General features: G+C 53.9%; 8 protein-coding genes across 8 annotated transcripts; 5 read left to right on the plus strand and 3 right to left on the minus strand.

Annotated features, from left to right (window-relative positions):
- Nucleotides 1-413: 413 nt before the first annotated feature.
- Nucleotides 414-1,662, plus strand: PG997_001212 (uncharacterized protein; the record flags this gene model as incomplete). Its single annotated transcript, XM_066805527.1, has 6 exons — nucleotides 414-447; nucleotides 504-560; nucleotides 615-718; nucleotides 745-1,032; nucleotides 1,092-1,206; nucleotides 1,268-1,662. The coding sequence occupies 6 exons, from the start codon at nucleotides 414-416 to the stop codon at nucleotides 1,660-1,662; spliced, it is 993 nt and encodes a 330-aa protein (XP_066675300.1).
- A 1,856-nt stretch (nucleotides 1,663-3,518) lies between these two features.
- Nucleotides 3,519-4,972, plus strand: PG997_001213 (golgi matrix protein; the record flags this gene model as incomplete). The annotated part of the gene is made up of 2 exons (XM_066805528.1): nucleotides 3,519-4,505; nucleotides 4,631-4,972. 2 exons carry the CDS (start codon nucleotides 3,519-3,521, stop codon nucleotides 4,970-4,972), a joined length of 1,329 nt encoding a protein of 442 aa, XP_066675301.1.
- A 631-nt stretch (nucleotides 4,973-5,603) lies between these two features.
- PG997_001214 (uncharacterized protein) lies at nucleotides 5,604-6,755 on the minus strand (the record flags this gene model as incomplete). Its single annotated transcript, XM_066805529.1, has 2 exons — nucleotides 5,604-6,666; nucleotides 6,730-6,755. The coding sequence occupies 2 exons, from the start codon at nucleotides 6,753-6,755 to the stop codon at nucleotides 5,604-5,606; spliced, it is 1,089 nt and encodes a 362-aa protein (XP_066675302.1).
- Nucleotides 6,756-7,718: 963 nt separating this feature from the next.
- Nucleotides 7,719-8,503, minus strand: PG997_001215 (uncharacterized protein; the record flags this gene model as incomplete). The annotated part of the gene is made up of 3 exons (XM_066805530.1): nucleotides 7,719-8,089; nucleotides 8,160-8,346; nucleotides 8,417-8,503. The coding sequence occupies 3 exons, from the start codon at nucleotides 8,501-8,503 to the stop codon at nucleotides 7,719-7,721; spliced, it is 645 nt and encodes a 214-aa protein (XP_066675303.1).
- A 389-nt stretch (nucleotides 8,504-8,892) lies between these two features.
- On the plus strand, nucleotides 8,893-9,576 carry PG997_001216 (uncharacterized protein; the record flags this gene model as incomplete). Its single annotated transcript, XM_066805531.1, has 1 exon — nucleotides 8,893-9,576. The coding sequence occupies one exon, from the start codon at nucleotides 8,893-8,895 to the stop codon at nucleotides 9,574-9,576; it is 684 nt and encodes a 227-aa protein (XP_066675304.1).
- A 2,704-nt stretch (nucleotides 9,577-12,280) lies between these two features.
- On the plus strand, nucleotides 12,281-14,025 carry PG997_001217 (aspartic-type endopeptidase ctsD; the record flags this gene model as incomplete). Its single annotated transcript, XM_066805532.1, has 3 exons — nucleotides 12,281-12,493; nucleotides 12,549-13,656; nucleotides 13,730-14,025. 3 exons carry the CDS (start codon nucleotides 12,281-12,283, stop codon nucleotides 14,023-14,025), a joined length of 1,617 nt encoding a protein of 538 aa, XP_066675305.1.
- Nucleotides 14,026-15,025: 1,000 nt separating this feature from the next.
- Nucleotides 15,026-16,973, plus strand: PG997_001218 (transmembrane amino acid transporter; the record flags this gene model as incomplete). Its single annotated transcript, XM_066805533.1, has 3 exons — nucleotides 15,026-16,024; nucleotides 16,103-16,265; nucleotides 16,336-16,973. 3 exons carry the CDS (start codon nucleotides 15,026-15,028, stop codon nucleotides 16,971-16,973), a joined length of 1,800 nt encoding a protein of 599 aa, XP_066675306.1.
- A 3,244-nt stretch (nucleotides 16,974-20,217) lies between these two features.
- Nucleotides 20,218-21,294, minus strand: PG997_001219 (cell wall organization and biogenesis; the record flags this gene model as incomplete). The annotated part of the gene is made up of 5 exons (XM_066805534.1): nucleotides 20,218-20,379; nucleotides 20,447-20,581; nucleotides 20,649-20,846; nucleotides 21,098-21,125; nucleotides 21,227-21,294. The coding sequence occupies 5 exons, from the start codon at nucleotides 21,292-21,294 to the stop codon at nucleotides 20,218-20,220; spliced, it is 591 nt and encodes a 196-aa protein (XP_066675307.1).
- Nucleotides 21,295-22,519: the final 1,225 nt, after the last annotated feature.

The raw sequence follows: 22,519 nt of genomic DNA on the forward strand, positions 1-22,519 counted from the left end.
AAGTAGGTAGGTAGAGAGATGGCCCGTTGCTCACGCTGATTGGCCAGGAGTAGTAGCTTCGCAACAGTTGTCTTTGAGTGTCGAAACAACACAGGGCGAAAACAGGGAATCGATCCACAGGGTAATTGCGGAGAAATTGGAGATCTACAAACCAGGCCGGGCCGTATTGAAAACTTCAAGCGCTTATAGAAAAGGTGAACGTATGAGGTGCACTCGAAGCGGCAGCCGTAAGATCGCTCGCAAAGAGCAGCAAAGCTGGAGGTAGGTCTGGTTAGTTGCCGGTACAGTAGGTGGATCCACTATGGGATGGGTCCTTATCTTATCGAAGATACCTGAACGCAAGTAACAAAAAAAAGTTCCTGCAGTCGAAGCCAGGGTCTTTCACAGTGCTCTATAGCGATAAAATCATCACAATGGCCCCAGAACTCAGATCCCGCAAGGTCTCAGGTAATTACTGGATGCGCTCTACATAGTATATGGCACATCTCTGACAAATCGTGAAGGTACCGCGAAAGCGCCTGCTGCCAAACCGACGAAGGCCGCTGCGCCCAAGCGCAAAGGTTCGTTCGCCCTTCTCGCAATACTTGACTTCTTATGACTGACAATGCTGCTAGCCGCCGAGGATGCGAGTCCGGTAGCGCCCAAGAAGAAGAAGGCAGTCGAGTCTTCTCCCGCCCCGAAGAAGGCGACCAAGGCTTCAAAGTCGAAGCCCGAGCCTGTGCCGGAGCCCGAAGAAACCCCGAGGAGGATGATCAGACCTTCTCCGAGGAAGATGAAGAGGAGGAGAGACAGATCCTCAAGCTCGCCGGAGTAGATGGCGACGACGATGAGGATGATGAGGCTGACGACGCATTGGAATTCAAGGACGGCGATGATGTCGGCAAGATACCCGCACCGCCCCCTGCAAAGAAGGGCGCCAAGTCCAACGACGGTGAAAAGGGAGAGACTGGTGTTGTGTACATTGGTCATATTCCTCACGGTTTCTTCGAAAACCAACTGAGGAGCTACTTTACCCAATTCGGAGATATCTTGGTAAGGAGGCTCCCCTAGCAGCTCTCATTGTACGGGATCGGGACTAATCGTATCAACAGAACCTCCGAGTTTCTCGTAATAAGAAGACGGGCAGGAGCAAGCATTACGCTTTCCTGGAATTCGCGGAGGAATCTACAGCCGACTACGTTGTCAAGAGCATGGACAACTACTTGAGTAAGTCGACGAATAGCTACCACCTCCCACAGCCCTATCTTACTGACCGTGTCGCGTGTAGTGTTTGGACGCATATTAAAGGTCAAGCGCGTGCCTCAATCTCAGATCCACGAGAGCCTATGGACAGGTTCCAACAGGCGCTTCAAGGCTATCCCCCATACCAAGCTGGCTGCGAACCAGCTGAAGAAGGCGAAGACGGAGACGCAGTGGGCAGAGAAAGTTGCCAGGACAAATAAGAAGCGTGCCGACCAGGCAGCGAAACTGAAGGCGCTGGGCTACGAATTTGATACCCCAGAGCTAAAGGCGCCGAGTGCTCCTACTGGGGAGGAGGATGCGCCCAAGGCGATCGAAGCAGCGCCCGAGCCTGAGGAACCGGTTGCTGAAGAGGTGATTGCTCCCAAGGCAAGCAAAGCCAAGGCCAAGAAGGGCAGCAAGGCCAAGAAGTCTAAGGCCTAGGTGAAGCATGGGTCTAGCCAGCGTTTAATTACATAGTCAAAAAGCCATTTTTACGACTCGCACGAAGCAAATGGACACTGACGGGATGCTTATATGGACTCCTGGGCGAATAATCAAGCCATGAGGATGACCGGGAAACTGATCGCAGATCATGAATCTTTGGGATCATGTACATATTATATACTTAACTTTGATGTGAGGCAGGATGCAAGATGTATGCGCATAGCGAACCCACTGTACTCATAGACACGAAGTCGAGCAAACAGCAGGATTATAAAGGCATTTAATTGGTCTACTTCGACCTGCACTAGATGACACGGCCTACCAGTACGCAACAAAGGCGTGAGGCTGTTTCAAGAAATTGAGCTGGCGAAGGGGAAATATGTGAAGAAGAGAAGAAGAAAAATTGAGCTGCGATCCGTTGGGCCTTGACTATGAAAAAACAGCATGGTCATGTGATTGGCTCGATGTCCTTGTTACCCACCTGAGCTTCAATAAGTCAAGTCATCCAGGCCAGTCACACATCACTTCACATTGATATCCACAGCCTACAACGCGAGAATCCGACCTATGATACTACCACGTACTTTTTTTCTTCTTCTTCACATTCGCAAGCTTATTAGTTTGATGCGTCTTTATAATTCGGACCGTATTACTATGTGAACTTGTATTGCTTGAGGTGACAGCAGCACAGCGTACAAGCCGACTTCGTGACATGGTATGACTGAGAAAATGCGACTGTACAAAGAGCTGTGTCTCAACGCAACCTCGTATTGGACCTCCAACTGGATACAGACCCTATGCAGTATATCGCCAAAGCGGGATAGTGGGTTGCATACGACATTCGCATTGCAGAGTACATTACATACATACCTAGTTGATGAGCACTTATCAGCTCTGTTCTGTTTTAACCTGACCCGTCCGGGATTGTGATGTGTAGGTATCAAAGGGCTTAGGTGGCCTTATACGCACGACGTGTACATGTTGCCAGACAACATCTGGTCTGGGGGTGCCACTAGGTACATGTACGTAACTTTCAGGTAAGTCAGACGCCTACGGGCACGGCGAAGGGATTGAGGCTAGGCGGGGTGATACCAACTAATCTCGTACATAAGTGCTGTAAGTCCAGCGAATGCGCACACCCACAGCCTACAGCCCACAGCCTACAGGCCCAAGTCCAGCTGCTAAGTTTGAGCTGGAAAGGCTTACGTGTGGGTTTCGAGATCCGACCCGCTTTACTTTCTGAACGACGACAAACCTTGGAATCTGAATCGCAAACACCCATTTCCCAGTCTGCCGACGGCTTCTTTTGTGGTTGTATTTCTACCAACTCGGACTGCACCCATGCTGCCCGCGTAGGCCTCAACCATTGACGTTCTAGACCACGTACATACATACACCCACACGAGAATGACTCCACCCGAAGCCCAGCAACAGGCGGGTGCAGGTCCGTGTCGCCGCAGTTTCCCCATCGGCAGCAAGACCATTGTTGAGGCTAACTCGAAACCGTCCAGCTTCCGCCAACAAAAAGAAGAACAACAAGAAGAAGAAGAACAATGCAAACAAGCAGAAGCAGCAGGAAGACGCCCCCGATGAGAAATCTGTAGATCCCACGCTGCCGAACGGCGAGCAGCGCCAAGGAGAAGACGACGACCAATCCGACAGCCCCGATTCCCCTGTGGTAAGGCTATGTTTCGCCCTGAACTCCGCCAGGCCAGGAGAGCAGCCCCTGGCAGGATTGGCTGACCAGAGAACTCCAGAAACCAACACATCCAGAATCACCGAACGGCGACGCAGCAACGCCAGCAACAACACCAACGACGAATGGTCATTCCCGTGAAGATCCACAAAGCACTATGGTCAGCTCGGAACCAAGCGCCGATACGAGCGCCAGGTTAGAAGCCATGTCACAGGAGCGGGAGGCTCTGAGAGCCGAGGTGGAGCAGGTACGAAAGCAATTGGAAGGTATACAGGAAACACACGCCCAGGAGACGACAAAGCTCAAGTCGGAGCTCGAAGAGAGCGTGGCTGCCAAGGAACTTGCCGAAGAGGAATACGAGTCTCTCCGAGAACGAGTCGACAAGCTGAAAGAGACACTGGGAAGCAAACTGGCGCGAGATCGGGAAGAGCTGGAAGGGGCCAAGGAGCGCGTTGAGCAACTGGAGGCTCAGAATGACGAGCTACAAAGGGGCAATGAAACCTACCAAGAACAGCTGGAGGGACTACGGACAGAGCTCCAAGACGCCAACAGGGAACTTTCAAGCCTTCGGAGTCGCAACAACCTCTCGCAACACAACTCGCTGAAGGAGAAGGAGGACATGACACGGCAAATCCAGCATCTCCGGGAAGAAGCGGAGGCCGCCAAAGATGCCATGGGCGACTGGGAAGTCTTGGCTATGGAAGAACGATCCATCCGGGAGAACTTGGCCGACAAGACGTCCGCCCTGGAGGAGCAGATCGCTAGCCTGCGAGAGAACTACGAGCGTGCCGCATCCGAACGGGATATACAGTCGCAAGCAGTAGACAGCCTCCAGAGGGCCCTCCAGGAGATCCAGGAAGCTCGGAGGCGAGAGTTGCGCGAAATGGTCGAGTCGTCTGAAGAACAACTCCAGGCCATGAAGAAGTTGGTGAAGGAGGCCGATACCAGAGCGTCCGAAGCTGAAGCTGGAAAGGAGACGATGCAAAAGGAACTAGAGCGAACCGCACCTTTCGAGAAAGAGGTAAAGGAGAAAAACCTACTCATTGGCAAGCTGCGGCATGAGGCTATCGTGTTAAACGACCACTTGACAAAAGCGCTTCGTTACCTCAAGAAGACGAAGCCTGAGGATAGTATTGACAAGTATGTCACTCCCATGCTTACCTTGACAGTCCACGTTTGTTGACTTTGGACAGGCAAATCGTGACGAACCATTTCCTCCAATTCTTGGCGCTGGATCGGTCCGATCCAAAGAAGTTCCAGATTCTCCAGATCATTGCCGGGCTCTTGACGTGGACCGAAGAGCAGAGAGAGCAGGCCGGCTTGGCGCGGCCCGGAACTTCGACCAACAGCCTGAGGCTGCCGTCTTCGCCGTTCCACCGGACGCCTAGTACGCCGTCCTTGAACACCGAATTCTTCTCCGACACCACACCCACGTCTGCGAAAGGCGGGGAGTCGCTGGCGGATCTGTGGGCCGGATTCCTGGAGCGGTCGGTCGAGGAGGGCTCGGCGGGCGGGACGTCGAGAAAGGACAGCATGTCGAGTGTAGCGACGGGGACGACAGGGACGACGACAAGGCCAGATACGAGAGGTGCTAACCACCAGGGCTCATAGAGCGTCTGTCTGTACTATATCCAACTTTATTCTCCGTCTTCGTTCTTTTCTCCCCTTTCTCTTTCTGGCTTTCTTGGGATTGTTATGCACCTAGAAGAAAGATACACTCAAAGAGGCTGCGTTCTAAGATACGTGCGAAATATGTAATGGATAGCATGGGGAATGCGGGAGGGAGAAGATGGCATCCCAGTGGCGTCTTAGAGAGAGAAATGCATGTACGTACTCATGCTTGTAGCATAAAGGGCGAAGAGGACAGCTATTGCATAGCATCGATGTCCTGAAATACCATGCTTAGGTCCAGTCGTTTTCGTAGAGTCCCAGACGCGATACCTCTTCTCTTACCCCATAGATATACCTAATACATGTGGCCAATGTACGAGGAATTCAACACGCCTGAAAGGTTTCCGATTCTTACACCGACCATTGTATATCATCACGACCCCTGACGTTGAAATCGGAAGGGGGCTCGAGATTGCCACAACAAGTCCAGCCCGAATTGCATGCAGCCAAGATGGACAGACACCAGGCACAAGCAACAATGCTTCGAGTACTTATGACGAGGCAGTTTATTTGTCTATATTATAGTCTAGGTCTTCCCTAATGTGGGAGTGAAGCTAAAAACAAGTAGTCTCTACCCAACAACCTGCTGGCCCGCCACTTGCGCATCCTCTTGTGCACGCGGCAGCATGTTGGTGGCGTACGACTCGGCGTCGCGCGATATGGCGTCGATGTTGATGCGGTTCTCGAGCGCGTCGTTGACCCCCTCGATGACCTCGCGCTCCTCCATGACCTCGCGCATCAGGCGGCCCTCGTGCGTCCAGTAGGCCTCGACGCGGCGGCGCAGGTCCTCGTCGCGGATCGACGTGTTCTTGATGATGCCGACGGCGTTGACCTTGCTCTTGGTCAGCAGCAGGGCGCGCGTGGCGGCCTCGACGCGCTCGGCCGGGTCGGGCGGGGCCGCGAAGGCGCGGTTCGTGGCGCTCAGGTACAGCAGGGCCGCAAAGGCAGCGTTGACGAGCGCGAGCGCGATGGCGCGGTAGGCCCGCATGTCCCAGTAGTGCATGTCGAGGTCCACGAGCCGCGTGGCCCGCGAGTTGGCCTGGTAGTTGTAGCTGTGCACCAGGTACACGTCGAGCGCGGCGATCAAGCTGCTCGCCATGACCACCGTCGTCCGCCACCGGGGGCCCTCGCGCCCTGACAGCCAGTCCGAGGTCGAGGCCGAGAGTACAACCAGGTTTAGGAGGTGCGGCGCCAGCAGCGCCGGAAAGGCGTAGTAGAAGTAGGAGCGGGGGTCGTCTGAGTTGCAGAAGGGGCAGTCGGCCAGGACGTCGGGGCCGAACTGGAGGTAGAGCAGGCGGCTTTCGAGGTTGACAAACTTGGCGCGCAGGACCTGGTCGGCGTCCGTCAGGATGTTGCCGGGCCGCAGGGACGTGAGGCGCGTGAAGAGGACATCGGTCGGGATCTGGAGGCGGCTCTGGGTCCGCACGAAGAGGTTCTCGGGCGCGAAGAAGGGGAAGGAGATGACGAGATAAATGAGGACGGTGATGGCGAGCACGTAGAGGGTGCGCGCCACTTGCGGCGAGACTGGACGAATCCGGAGCCCCTGGGCGGCTGGGCCGGCGCGCAGGGTGCGATAGTATCCTATGGCTTTGGGCAGGAGCATAGGCCCGAAGAAGAGCAGGAGGGACTTGGTACTGCGTATAACATGTTAACACCGTCGCCGTTGCGCGCGCATCATGGAGCCGCCGCGGACTTACGTTCCCCAAGAGATTGGAATCCCCATCTTGCCGTCTTCATAGCCTGTTTGTGAGTGATGGTTCGGGGGTATGAAAAAAGAAAGTCAAAAAGTCAGGTGTTCAAGGCCAAGCATGTTTGTTCACTCTGTCCTCTTGAAACCTTACTTCCGAACGGGCGCCAAACGATGCAAGGCTGACAGTTGGCATTTAGGATTCAGGGACCAGCATCAGGCGTCATCCGGTTTCTCTTTAGGCTTAAAGTGAGGACCCTCAATTCTTTCTAAATTTGGAAACCCTGCTGAGTCAGAGCAAGCAGTGAGCACTCAAAGCATGCGATGCAGTGCGGTGCGGCTTTGTCTCGTCACGCCACTGGACATGTGGCTGGAAGGCCGCTTTGGGATGATTGGCCGGGAAAGCACTCTGGTCGGTCCGCTGGAAATCCCCATCCATCCTTTAAAATCTCAGTGATGCGCTTCAGCCTGGAGATTTTTTTTTAACTCACCACCAACATCAACTTTTCCCTCTGCCAACAACATGAACCCTTCTACCGCACCACTGCACCCAGAACACTGATCACGTACCTACGTCTTGTTACACTCAAGAAAGGACTGGTCAGAGCCATGTTTCTGTATATTTCAGCAGCTGTGTGGTTCTAGGTAGGTCAGGTCGTTGTGAGCACTGGAGAGAGAGACAGACAGTATTATCTATGTGATGTAGTTTGGCGCTTTCGAAGCTTTCGCGAACTTCTTCCTCAATAGTCGCTAGAGTCAAAAAGACGCCTAGAACGAGCCCAAGTACTCTGCCAAGAGTCATCTCAATCGTGTTACAGAGTTTCCAGCTACGGCGATGGTCTACTTTGCGTCAAATTAAGATGAGAGACATTCCGTGCATTCTTCCATTGCTTTTAGTAGTAGCATTGCTATCGTATAGCATAGCAATACGGCAATAGCAGCCTTCTTTTAACGTTCGCCTAAATGATACGTATGGGTTGCTGCTAATCCTGGCTTCCGTCACGAATCCTTCTTCGTTCCCGTCGCTGGTCTCGGCTTGTCTGTGCCCGGTGCCGCCTTCATCGGCTGCTCGCGTGCCTGTACCTTCGCTCCCAAGACCAATCCCAGGATAGCTGCCAAGGTGTCGCTCACCAACATGATGACCCCGTTGCAGGCCAACTGCCACGACACAATGCTGATGCTGCCCAGCGGCGCACGAGGGAACGACAGAACCCATTCCGCGTAGTAAGGGAACCAGCCGTGGGGAAGCCAGAACATGGGCTCTTTCGAGTACCAGAAAGGCAGAAACATCTTGAGGCCTCGAGTCGCGGTCCAGCGAACGACGCCCACGGTGCGGTCGAACTTCGTCTTGACTCCTTCGTGAGATTTCTCTAGAACAGCGGCATTAGAATTGATATCCTTGTTGATGTGTAGAGAGCAGTGTTGCAAGGAGCCACGCACTCATCTTCTCCAGCTGGTCCAACAGCTTATCATGTTGCCTGCGCAGCTTTGCCCATCTCGCAAATTCGTCCTGACTGCTCGTAGCATTCAAGTCGCGGCGGATCTTCAAGTATTCGCTCTGCAGCTTCTTTCGTTCAGTCGTCGCCCTCGAGGTCTGGGTCGGCAGCATAAGGTATAAGGTCCATAGCTGGAATGGTGTCGCAGGTCAGAAAAGTCCACGTATGACGTGTTGGTTTGGGCAGGCTTGTTGTACGTACCAGGTTATTGATTGTGCCCGCGCCGATGGTGTTCACCAGATGCGCAGCGAGCTCCACGAGGAACACAACAAGTATAAGGGACGGCATGGTGGTGTCCGCCAGTACGTGCTGGTGCGCGTGGGATGGTGAAGGTTGTGGTGATGACGATGATGCGGAGGCTCTGCTCTCAAGCAAAATCGTGGCCTTGGACCATATTGCTACCTACGAATGGCCCAAGAGCTGTTGGTGGGATAGGTACCTGATGGCCCGCTACTTGTCGGAGGAAAAATCGACTTTTTCGCCGACAACCCCGCCAATACGCATCACACACCGCGATTGATCACATTGGATTCCAGTCCAAGTACGATAATGCATATCGCGACGCAACGCCTTTCGTCTATCCAATGCACGCTTGAAGCCTATCTGGAGAGAGTGTTGCTCCGACCAGTGATTATTATTGAAGCGCTGATCTTACAACAATGTGGTGATTCCACAATATGTCTCGCTCCTTAGACAATGACATACTGTCGAATCTCAAGTCCGAGGATCCATCCACCGTGTACCGGGACATTTCCAGCATTTTGAACCATCCTCCTGGCGATGGCCTCCTAGAGATAGAGCTGCTTGGCAGCAGCCATCCTCTGGAAGCGGGCGTGCACTTTCTTCAAGATGAGAATGCTATAGCCATACCGAAATTGAGGCTTGTGCAGGCCTTCTTTATTGCTCGCGAGATTCTGTCGAAGCATCTCTTGAAGCCGACTATCCCTCCAGAGGAGAAAACCGTGGGAGCGACTTCCGTCATTCTCCTAATGGACCCGGAACATCTCACAGCTACAAATATCAGGAAGAAATCCATCGTCTCCCGGTTGCAGGCTGGTGCGTTACCAGCGCAGGTCTTGCAAGCAGAGCAGCAATTCGTCGATAGCTTGCTTACCTCTCGCCTACACCGTCATACCAAGTCCCCCACGCTATGGAGTCATCGTCGTTGGCTGATCCAAAACCTTGGGTCTCTTCGGTCGTCCGAACGCATAAGATCTGATCTCACCAACGTAGTCATGATAGCCGCCGAGAGACACCCGAGAAACTACTATGCATGGAGTCATGCCAGATGGCTGTTCGATATTTCCAATAAGGACGAGTCCTTCCCCCTTTGCTATACAAGACACTCGTGGATGACGTGAAGAACTGGTGTTTTAAACACCACGATGATATCTCGGGGTGGGCATACCTTCAGTGGATCCTCGTAAGGATCGAGGACGTTGAGGAGAGGCAAAAGGTGTGCTCGCTGGTTCTTCAGGACACGCTCAACATCGTACAATCCTTCCACTGGACAAATGTATCTGTTTGGGATTTTCTCCAAATGTTGGTCGCCAGAGGGTTCATCCGCCGCGAGCTCTTCGAGTTGTTCTTGCGTGTTAATGAGTCCCTGTCTTCGAGCGCCTCAAGCACCGAGGATGGCGGCGGCTCATCGGCATCTAGAACATTGCTTCGGGCAAGGCAGTGGGCCGCTCAAAATCGGGAGGGCGAGTTAAGCAATGGGCCACTCCACATATGACGATATATCTGCGCATTCTTTTGGTAGCTTCTATGCGGCGAAAGCTTTTTAGATACGGTCTCCACGAGCTTCAGCTTTGCACGAGTTTCAGCTGTTAACACGAGATTTTTATTATCGACTATTCACAAAGATCACCTGGATGTATACAAACGTCCAGCTTGTCGCGGGTTTGCAGTCCTGGCCACGCAATGAGCTCGCCTGCGCCACACGCAGGTGTGAACGACATGCGTTGCTCATGACTCGGCTCATCCGTCTGCCCCCTTACTCGCATCACCTTCATCGAGGTCCAGAGTCCGAAAGCTACCTCACGACAAGTAGTACCTACCTCAGGGGCTCGAGGTCAGCAATAAGTCAAGCCGGCTTTGCACATCATCAGACTTGCTTTATTGCGGGTACAGGGGCTGCTAGCTGACTCTCGATTTACTGCAGTAAGCCGGCGACTAGTACAGCTAGTGTAGCTTGTCCATCACACGATATTTCTTTATATCAAAGTCTTGAAATTGCCCGGCTATACTTTGTAGCTTGCCGTGCCTTTTGTTCCGGAATGGGGAGAAGGCAAGTCCACTCTCACGCCGAGGTTCGCCATTTGGCATCATCCTACGTACGATGTTCACGATGATGGGACTTGAGGATCGGTCGCACAATTACATTGAAATGGAGACCCAGCGATCTGTGGAGAGTGATCGGCGCACTCTAACCCCGAAGCTGACAGAGCCGCTTGGTAGTTGGAAGTCGGTTTCTGGGCATTTAGCGGGCGCCCCCTGCTGCACACCAGGCTGGCTCAGACCAGGATCCGGATTGACCAATTGACTTGCAACTGGGATCCCCTGCCTTTGCAATTTGCGGCATCAGGATGGGGACACGCTTGCAGCTCCCATGCAGCAGTGGATTGTGCACCTCTGAACAAATGTTCCGCATGGCAAAACGCCAACAATGTTCGCTTCAGGGTCCGTACATGAATAGCATGAACCAAAAAGGGCGACGATACGTTCGAGATGGACTTGGTCTGATCTTGCGATGTATCTCTACAGTATCTTGGAGGTAATCACAGAGAAAATCTCCGCGTAGGTCAACAACCAATCAAAAGTTCAGGTGAGTATTGAGGAATAGATAACGTAGGACGATCGGTGTCCGGCTCAAAGTCAAAGGCAAACATCAGATAGACGCAGACACCACTATGAGGTCTGTGATGCTCTCGGGCTGGGCAAGTCGGGGTGTTTTTCAGGGGAAGCGTCCTCTGATTGGTGTTGTTAAGATGGCGCTACCGTCTGTTCATTATCGACCCCTGAGCTCTCCACCTTTGCCATGTCCGGTACCACCCAAAGGGTGAAGATGGGATGGAGTAGAAGATGGAGGAGCCACGACCGTTACCGTTGTATTCGAGAGGGGAGGGAGTGCAATGCAATTCGATCCAACCGCGTTTTAACCCCTCGCCCGATGGCACCGATGGCACCTATGGCGCCAGGCGCGGGCGGCCAGGCCAAGGCAAGCGAAGAGGCCAAAAGGTTTGGTGGTTGTATGCATGCATGGCATGCAGGCGTTTCTGCCCCCCCGTAAGCATAGGCGATACGACCAAAAAGGAATGCGTGACAGGGGCTGAGTCCATATGATCGACCTTGGCCAGTGCTCTCCGAATCTCTCCTGGGCGGGCAGGCGGGCGGGAGTCGACTCAATCAATCGACGAGGCGCCTTTCGCCTTTTCTGGGATCGACCCGGTCTCTTTGGTTAGGTCGGCACGTTGGTAGGTACGTTTTCCTCGCTCCACCTGCCCGCGCTGCTGGCTTTATACGGCCCTCCTCCATCTTCGGTAGCTCTTGATCTTACCTCCTTTCGCTCAAGTTCAGCAACGCCGCCTAGTTGCTGTCCTCGAGTGATTCATCCTGCTTTTTCTGTGTTTGGATTGCCGTACAGGAGGAGCCTCGTCAACGTTGATTCCTTTTTTTTCGCTGCTTTTGTTTCACTCGACCGCAATTGTGTTTCTGGTGGCGTTGCTCCTGTCTTGAAATACCGGTTGATGCCTGCGTCCGCCTGCCGTCAGCTCGCTTTCAGAGGAAACACTGCATTCTTCATATAAAATCACTTTTTCTTGTACACTCTTAGTTGCGTTGGTGGGGAAGCTCCACGGATCGGCCATCTTGGATGCTGTCGTCGTAATCTTTAATGCTAATACTATAACTGGATCTCCTCCCCCCATCGCCTACCTAGTGCTCGAGCTCGGTTCCGATCCTCTCTCCACCAATATAGTCCCTTCAGCAAGGCAGTTAAGAGGAGTGCCTATCCAGGGGACCCTACTGCTATGAAGGTTACTTGCGAGCAGCATCAAAGCCATCATGTATTGGGTCGCCACACTGCTACAGCTCACACTATGGATTTCCAACACTCAGGCCGTTAACCCAGTCCTGGTGAGGCATGCCGATGGCCCCCACGAGAACATTCAGCAACGTGATGTCGAGGCCAGGGATGGATTGGCGGGCAACAACAGGGCGGTTGGGATCCCGCCATTGGGGTTCGTGACCTTCAAGTTGACATCGACGAGTCAACAGGTACGTTTCCCTGGGACATCGTGACCATGATACGTCTGTCTAACCATGAACACAGCGGGACGAACCTCATGACAACGGGGTCAGCCGCGTGGCACAGAACCTGGCCCGGAAGTACGGTTCCCATCTGCCCGGCCGGACTGCCGCCTCCGACCACGTCCTGGAGGGCAGAGAAAATAACTACCACATCGTCAAGGCCAACCCTCCGGGAAAGAGCAACAGCGCGGGTGTCGACCAAGATGGAACCGACTACTCGTACTTTGTTGAAGCACAATTCGGGTCGGATGGGTCGTTGATGTACATGCTTCTCGACACGGGCGCCAGCAGCAGTTGGGTCATGGGCTCCGGCTGCACGTCGGAGGCTTGCTCGATGCACAACACCTTCAAGTCGGATGGCTCCAGCACGCTGAAGGATTCCGGTAAACCATTCTCGGTCGAATACGGCTCCGGCTCCGTCAGCGGCAGCCTGGTCACCGACACGGTCAAGATTGCTGGAATGACGGTCACCATGGATTTTGGACTGGCGAAAACGACGTCGCAGCAGTTCACGTCCTTCCCGTTCGACGGAATCCTGGGCCTTTCGATCGGTAACGGCGGTCCGCAGAACTTCCTGGTGGCTTTGAAGGGAGCCAAGGTGGTTGATACCAACGTCTTCGCCGTGTCGCTCTCTCGCAACTCGGACAGTCTCAACGATGGCGAAATCGCTTTCGGGGCACCGAACCCGGACAAATACACTGGGGACATTGCCTACACGCCTATCGACGCCAAGAACAAGGGCAGCTGGGCCATCAATTTCGACGATGTCTCGGTTAGCGGCAAACCGGTTGGTATCAAGGACAAACTGGCCTACATCGATACGGGTACAACATTCGCGTTTGCGCCGCCGGCTGATGCCAAGATCATGTACGGGGCCATTCCCGATGCCTCGTCAGCCGACGATGGAGTGACGTGGACCATGCCGTGCGATACCAAGGCAGAACTCAGCTTCAGCTTCGGAGGGAAGAGCTTCAAGATCTCGCCCAAGGACTTCCTCTCGGCGCCGGACGACAAGAATCGCTGCACTGGCAACATCTACGGAATGGAGGTGGTCCGCGGAGCATGGCTGCTTGGCGGCACGCTCCTGAAGAGTGTCTACGCTGTCTTTGATATGGACCAGGCACGGATCGGTAAGTACATAACCCACCCAAGAAATCCCCGGGAGCTTTTTTTTATCCCCAACTCAACTGACACAACGCGCAGGGTTTGCAGCGAAACCTGCCACCACGCCGTCGACGACGTCGTCAGCGGCTTCCACGACCGTTGTGAAAACCACGACGCTTGACGGCGGTGCGGTCGTGACTACCACCATGACGTCTTCCAGGCCCGGGCCAACGGGCGTCGGCCTCACCGGGCACCAATCATCGGGCCCAGGGCCCACCAAGGCCCCTGAAGAAACGGACTCGTCCACCCCCGGGTCGGCGGGTGAGCAGCTGCATATTCGCGGGTCTTACGTGTCGTTTTTCTGCATTGCATCGATCCTAGCGATCATGGCTTAAACATCACAAACCGAGCAAAGTCGGTTTCTTACTAAAATATCACAAAACCAGGAGGGATACATGGACTTCAACGATAGCCACGTGTAAAGCGTCCATACGTCAGCGCTCACCAAGAGAAGGGGGTGGCATTATGTATAGATAGGTATCCATGGGACATGAGGACCGAAGCTGGATGAAGGCGAAGGGGCCCGGCCGAAGAAGCTGGGTCCGCCGCCACCTGAGCCCGCCAGCGCCATTTAAAGATTATGAACACGATGTAATAGAACATAGGAATTCGATTCTAGGGGCTCACACACACACACAATGTCTCCCAAGTCCTCTTGCATTGAGTCAATTAGCCATAGTGTCGTTGTTTACTAACCATGCATTGAAGAATGCCGTTTCGCCATTAGTAGATGCAGCTAAGGAAGAGCTGAGATGAGACATTCCTAGTCGGCTTGCGTGTACTCCTTTTTCCCCAATTACGGCTGCAACAGAGGATGTAAGCGAAATAAAGTGTTGGTGATGAATGAATGAGAATGCGTTGTGTTGTATGCATTGAGCAAACAAGACTTGGGTAGGTGTACGTCCCCTGTCTACTTGAGTCAGTAGCAAGGTGAGTCCAAATGTACACGTTGTAGCCAGCGGACGCGTCAGAGCGTCAGAGCCGCCCCAGAGGCCTATCGGCGCTATCAACCATGCAAGGGGGCGCCCGATGTACCTCGACACCAAATTTAGCCCCGGAGTACCTGCCAAGCTGCTTCCAACAGCTGCAGTAGCCGCACTACCAACTAAAACCCCCATTACCTACCACCTTAAGTAACCTAACTGATGTCGTGAGAGGTGACATTTAGAGAGGGTGCCAGAGCCAGAGTCCGATCTACGCGACAACAAAGCCAATTCCCGTAATAATTCTCAGATTACGCAATATCGTCTTCTTGTCTCCTTGCTTAGGGCGCGGCCCGGTCACTCCCATTTCCCCAATTTGGTTGGTTTCGCAAAATGCTGCCGCGATAATACAATGGCCAAGGCCACCTCCCACAACACCGGCTCCCTTCGAGAGGGAGCATCGACCCTGAGCCACAGCGAAGAGCAGCATGGACTGCTGGCTCACTCCGACCACCTCCACCACGACCACCATGACGTCCTCTTCGACGCCACCGCCCACGCCGACAGCGGCGGCGGCGGCGGCAGCGGCAGCGGCCTCAAAGCGCAACCCTCCAACGGCAAAGCCATGCGGCCCGGCAACATCGTCACCGGCGCCATGCGCTCGCCCCGGACCCCGAACCGGGTACGCTTCGACCTGACCCCTACCTCGATCCCCGCGCCCGCCAACGGCCACCTGCACGGCCGGCCCTCGGACAGCAGCGACGGCGACACCGACGACGACGTCTACTACGAAGAGAGCGACCTCCTATACTCGGAACCCGACAGCGCCCACGGCGCCGACGAGTCCCGCCACCGCCTGCTGACCGACATTGAGGCGCCCTCGGTGACGCTCGCCAGCAGCCCCTGGGGCGCCGAGGACGACGACGTGCACTCGTGGGCCGAGGCCGAGCGGGTGCGGCCCAAGTCGGGGCTCCAGTCGGCCTTTATGAACATGGCCAACAGCATCATCGGCGCCGGCATCATCGGGCAGCCGTACGCGTTCAAGCAGGCCGGCCTCCTCGCCGGCGTCTCCCTGCTCATCGGCCTGACCGTCATCGTCGACTGGACCATCCGCATGATCGTCATCAACTCCAAGCTGAGCGGCGCCAACAGCTTCCAGGGCACCGTCGAGCACTGCTTCGGCAAGGCCGGCCTGATCGCCATCAGCGTCGCCCAGTGGGCCTTCGCCTTTGGCGGCATGGTCGCCTTCGGCGTCGTCGTCGGCGACAGCATCCCGCACGTCCTCGAGGCCATCTGGCCGGGCCTCCGCGACATGCCCGTCCTCGGCCTGCTCGCGGACCGCCGCGCCGTCATCGCCTTCTTCATCATGTCTGTGAGCTTCCCCTTGACATTATATAGGGATATTGCCAAGGTAAGCCAAACCCTCAGTCAGTCGCCATTACGGTGACGATATTACGTGGCTGACCAGGCGGAAATACACAACACACAGCTGGCCAAGGCAAGCACGTTCGCCCTCATTAGTATGGGCGTCATCTGCGTGACGGTGGTAGTCCAGGGTGCACTGGCACCCGACGAGGACAGGGGAGACTTCACTCCCCAATTGCTCACAATCAACACGGGCATCTTCCAAGCGATTGGGGTTATATCGTTCGGTACGGTTTGGCCATCTGGTTCTTGCGCTCCAATGCATCATCACTCGCTCGGGCTAACGATAGCGTACAGCTTTTGTTTGCCACCACAATTCACTACTTATCTACGGGTCTCTACGAACACCGACTCTCGACCGGTTCGCGCGAGTGACACACTACTCTACGGGCATATCCATGGTGGCCTGCCTGGCGATGGCGCTGTCGGGCTTCCTGGTCTTCGCCGACAAGACGCAGGGCAACGTGCTCAACAACTTTGCGCGCGACAACACCATGGTGAACGTGGCGCGCCTCTGCTTCGGGCTGAACATGCTGACGACGCTGCCGCTCGAGGCGTTTGTGTGCCGCGAGGTGATGCTCAACTACTTTTACCCGGGCGCGCCCTTCAACATGAAGCTGCACCTGCTCTTCAGCACGGGCCTCGTCGTGAGCGCGACGGCCCTCAGCCTGCTGACGTGCGACCTGGGCGTCGTGTTCGAGCTGGTGGGCGCCACGAGCGCGTGCGCGCTGGCGTACATCCTGCCGCCGCTCTGCTACATCAAGCTGAGCTCCCGGAGCTGGAAGACGTATCTGGCCTGGGCCGTTGTGGCGTTTGGGTGCATCGTCATGGTCATCAGCATAATACAGGCCGTGGTCCAGATCGTGACCGGTAAGTCGAGGCTTCGTTTCTTTTTCTTCTTCCCCTTTCCCTCTCTTGAGCCGTGCCCTCCTTGATCGTAAGACTAACCCTTTTCCCCCTGACAGGCGGCGGGGATCATGCGCAATGCATGTAATTCCATATATACGTAGAGAGAGATAGGATATGTTGTACCATTATTATTATCATCATCATTATCACCATACAAAGTTATTAGACGAGTCCAGGAGTTAGAATAGAAGGAAAGGGAAGGAGGCCATGTAGAAGCGGGCTTGGACATGTCTGACATTGATGAATACCAAAACCCCAGACTTATCTTTGGCCAGAATACCGCCTCCACTTCTATTTCTGGCTCTGCCTTATTACCTACCTACATGTAGTCAAGGTAGGCTAGGTGATCAGCCAGGCCAGACCCTTGGTGCATACCTCGTTGCAGACGGTCATCTGGCAACTCTATTTGGCCGTGGCTGACGGACAACGGGAATCTGGAAACTTCGGCTTTGCCAATGGAGGGTCAGATGAGGCTAACTAGGGCGGATTGCACACCGGTTTGAAGCCCGTACCAGAAACAGGCGTATCCGTACCAAGAGCAACTATCGGTGTATACACACGCATACCTACATTACATACTACTACTTACCTGCCCACATAGGCAACCCAGTACTTTCCTGCCAAGTGGAATGAGTGCAGTGCGATGATGGATAATATATATATATATATCTCTCTCTCTACCTGGGCACACAATATAAGACAGCCGACCTATCAATATCTTATCGCGATATCTATCCACTTGCTCTCCCCTTCCCCTTGTAGATATGCAAGTAGGGTGGTGCATACATATTCTAGGCTCGTTTCTACGGACCAGCTGACCTGGGCCTATCAGCGAAGCGCCAGCCACTCAGACACGATCACCACCATAATAACACTCCCGCCGCGCAGGCTGGGTGGAGCCCCTGGGCGGGAACCAACTAAAAGCTGGAGTTACCCTCGTGATTGGAATGGTGTGTATGTGGGTGTGGGTGTGTGTGTGTGTGTAGGTGGACGAATCTAGATGGATGATGTTGCCTCAGCCAACAACAACAAGAGTACAGACACAATAAGTGATAAGCACACAGCCGAAACGGACACACACACACACACACATGTAGTAGAGAGACAGAGGGAGGGAGGGAGGGAGGTGATGAATGTGGGGGAGCAAGGGATCCATCATGCAACGCAGAGCCTAATGGGTTGAAATGTGAAGCCGAAGCGGGCACTCTGGCGATGAACCCCGCCTTTCCCTGGTCAAAAACAGAGGTCGTAGCTACTGTACATACAGAACCACATGCTGCTAGGTACTTTGCTAGTTGGACAAGTAGACTGACATATATGTGTATATAAATATCACTGTATCATCTACTGATTGTCCCCCTTCGTCGTGAGATCCCAACAGTCCTGCTTACCATAAACCTATCAACCAAATCCTCAAGTCCTCTCATCGCTCCTGCCTACTACTCACCACCGTCACTAAATTGTAAGTTCCCGTCGCATCTTTTTTCCTTGAGCATTATAGTAAAGGGTCTTTATCTCGATTCTACATATCACACACACAATGTGCCTGTCGTCAGAGCATGCAGACTACCTACTACTGCTACCCAGACTATGAGCGTATATTCTCGCCCATAACTCAAACCCCTTCATCCCCGTCACTGCCATATACACATCGCTTCCTAGTATTTACACGCGCTACACTATCGAAACCGGGAAAAGGAAACAACCACTCATGTTACTAACACAGCAAAACACACCACAGTCTTTCGACGACACAACCACACCACAACAACAAGATGCACAACGCCTGCCCCAAGTGCGGAACCGCCTTCAGCGGCTCAACCAAGACCTGCGGCTCATGCGGTGCTGTAAGTTGCCAACCTCGGGAGAGAGAAATGGGGAGGAGAAGGGGACAACACACTTCGGATAGTTGCTGACAAGTTCACCCCCTTCTTCTGCAGACGTGCCCCCAATAGATCCTGCACACGATATGTTTGCACAATCTTCATCAAGAAACGAAGCGTGGTGAGCGGCTGTTGGGAGAACTGAGGGTTCTTTATTTCTTGTTTGCTCCCCTGACAGAATGAGCAATCGAAATTTGTCTGCGAGCAGGATCCGATATGACCATGGCAATTCGCACGAGGCGGTATTATACAAATATAGCCAAACGAAGGAGACTGCTTCCAGATGCTGACTCTTCTGTGTCCTTGGATCTTACAAGATGATATGGCTTTTATCGGCAGCAGCCAGCCCCTTTTGTGATGACATCGGACAAATGCATGTAAGCTCATGGTATACCTACACACGCCGCATTGGCCACTAAGCTTTGAGCAACGTCATGCCCATGTTATGTATCGTCCAGTCTCGGGCAATAGGGCATTAATCACGGCTGCTTCCCCGGTGTCTACGGTGTCTATCCACTGAATCTAAAAAAAGCAAGGCTGTACTTGCACAGTACGGCCGTTTCACAAGTGACACCGGGCAGGCACGAGAGATCTAGGGTATAGTGCAAGATTATGAAGAAATATGGAGAGGAAAGACGGCAGCAACACATCGGTGCCTTATCAAAAACACACTATGTCCGCCTCCGGATTCAGTCTAACGCATGGGGCTTGTATCGAGACAGGGTAAGAGACTTTGCGTGAAAAGAAGAAAGATTTATGATATAGCCGTATTCTCAAGGGTTGCCTTTGGCTCGCCATTCTGGACACATAGACATCGAGACACAATGTAAACGTGTTTACACACACCACACAACTACCACCGAGACGAAGACAGACCATAGATAAGTTTCTCCGGTGCCTTGCTCTACTCCATCTTCCTTTCCACCAGTTCGCCAGCCATCAGAGTAACGGTAGCAAGTGCCGTGACCAGTCCCTTGTCCGCCGCTAGCCTTTCCCTCCTGAAGATTAAACAGAAAGGGGAGTAGGAGAAAAAACACAGTGCCGAAGCCATCCAAAGTAGCACGCCGGGCCGAGAGAACCAGTAACGACGAGTGACAGATGGCGAGACGAATCAAACTCCAGCCGGAAAACCATGATGCACAACAGATATGCGGATGTATCAAAAGCCCATTTCGCACCCTCTTCCCAGGATTGTGCTGCCACTCCGCTGTACCACACCGATATTATACCAAGAACAGTAGCACACAGACCAGACGTGGTCCCTGGCTAGCTGGACCAAGTACAACGGCAGTGCATTACAAGGGGCACAGCCTAGAATGTGCAAGACTGTCGGTAATAGTAAGAAGCTTGCGCAGGGGGGCCCGAACCGTTTCGGAATGTTGGTCGTTTAGAGAATCATGCATCCCTTCTTGTGGCGGGCGCCAGGGCCTTTGCGGGAGAGCAGAGCAGCGCGCGTAGCATGCTCGAAGACCTCACGCACGCCCTCGTTCGTCTTGGCGGAACACTCAAGGTACTTGTAGGCACCAATCTTCTTGCGAATCTCCTCACCCTGTAGAACATGTTGTTAGCAAGGGCGGACACAAAATGGAGCAGTGGCCTTTCGGGAAGCAGCTTACCTCTTCTTGAGAGACGGGCTTCTGGCTCGTCTTGCGAAGCTCCTCCTGAATCTTAGGATCGTGTCGCAGATCCTTCTTGCATCCAACGAGGATGATGGGCAGGCCCTGGCAGAAGTGAAGAACCTCTGAGATCCACTGTTGATAGGGGGAGCACGTGTCAGTCAGCTTATCTTGCATAGCGGGATCGACGATAACCACGTACCTTCTCCTGAACGTTGTCAAGGGAATCGGGCGAGTCGACAGCAAAGCAGATCAGGATAACGTGGGAGTCGGGGTACGAAAGAGGTCGGAGACGATCGTAGTCTTCCTGGCCAGCCGTATCCCAAAGGGCCAACTCGACGTGCTTTCCATCAACTTCAACGTCGGCGACGTAGTTCTCGAAAACGGTGGGGACGTAGACCTAGAAGAGTCAAAGCTGTCAGCGTGTATTCCCCTTCCTCTCGGTAGACATGGCCACGATTGATGTGTGATGGCAGTCGTGCATCTTTGATGGGCTGTGATGGACGAGGTGGATCAGGCTGAAAACGGGGAAAGATGGCGGCGAAATGGTCGATTTGCGAGGCAGGTCGGCGTCGGAGACGAAGGCATCTGGCGGAGAGATGGATTGGATGGGAGGCAGATGGGCAATGGAGTTTTGCTTCTCTTTCTTACCTCGGGGAATGTGCCCTTGGAGAAGACGCTGGATGGCACGACTTGTCAGCGAGATGTGATGCAATGCAATGAAAGGCAGCAAAGCGAAGGGAAGGGCAGCAGCGCAAGAGCCAACGGGCGGAAACTCACATCAACAAACAGGTTTTACCGCAGGCACCGTCGCCAACGATGACGAGCTTTCGGCGAATCTCAGCCATGGTGTCTGTGGGATTGGGGGTTTGGTGGTGATGAGGGTATTCAGAGAGCAGACGAGGTCGCGATTAGGGGAAGGAAAAGCTGCAACAGGCCTTTATTCTTCCGACGGGTCGTTTGTTGTTGGGGTATTTATCGATATGCAAGAAGCGGGAAAAGAAACAAGAGTCACAGATGGCCTAGATGCAGATGATCTGGGTCGTGGGGGATCGCAGAGATGAATTCTTCTCCTTTTTGATGGAAGAAGAAGAGTTGGATGGTATGTAGTACGTAGTAGTGGTTGGGAATGGGTTGATTGCGAGGGAGGTGGAGGATGGAGTTTAAAGAGGAGGGCGGTGGAAAGCACAGATAGGAAGTAGGTAGGTGTGATCAGGTTCAGGTCTGTTTTTGTCCCAGCTCGGCTCGAATGTACCCTCTGTCCGCTGGCTAGGCAGGCAGAACAGCTACTCCTCTGGTGCTAGCACGCACTGCTAAGCCGGAAAGTCGCCAGAACATGGGAACGGGAACCAGACGCGAGGACACAAGGACTGGACTGGACAGGCGGGAGACAGCCTGCCAGACACAACACGACACGACAAGACAGCACAGGACAGGCTGGACAGCACCACAGGACAGAGCGACAGGACAGGGTAGCAGCCGTCAACTCAGTAGCGCCAGGTCCTAGCAGCAACCAGCAGCTCAGACTAAGTACCACTACCACGACTAGGCCCTGTAGTCAATAGTGGCCAAGGCAGGGCGAAGGCAAAAAACAACAAGAGGCCCTGGCTCTGGCTGCCTGGGGAGCAAGCAGCATGTATGTACATGCCCTACATACATACCTAATGGCCTGTAGCCTGTAGCCTTTCCAATCTCCGTCTCGGCTCAGTTCGCTGCTCCAGTCGCCTGTCTGCCCGTCTCCGTCTCCTCTTCGTCCACTCTTCCACTCTTCCATTTCTGCGGCGTACCTGATGTCGGTACCTCCATGCCCTTCCCGGCTGGTATCCGTAGTCCAGGGAACAAACGACTGGAGGAGGGTCCCATTGATTGATTAATCATGGATAGGAACATGAAGCCAAGTACCGTTCGTACTGTGTTGGCAGAACTTCAGTGCACAGCCTTAGGAGGTTCCGTTAATTATGGCATTTTGGGCGGGTTCGACTTGTTTGGGTTTCGGTCTACTAAAACTGCGCCCAACACATACCTCCAGACCTGCTAGTGTACTAGCTACCGGCATCCCGAGACCACACAGCA

The sequence above is a fragment of the Apiospora hydei genome (assembly GCF_038363865.1).
Source record: "Apiospora hydei strain CBS 114990 chromosome Unknown utg000002l_segment0_segment0, whole genome shotgun sequence".
Taxonomy (NCBI): domain Eukaryota; kingdom Fungi; phylum Ascomycota; class Sordariomycetes; order Amphisphaeriales; family Apiosporaceae; genus Apiospora; species Apiospora hydei.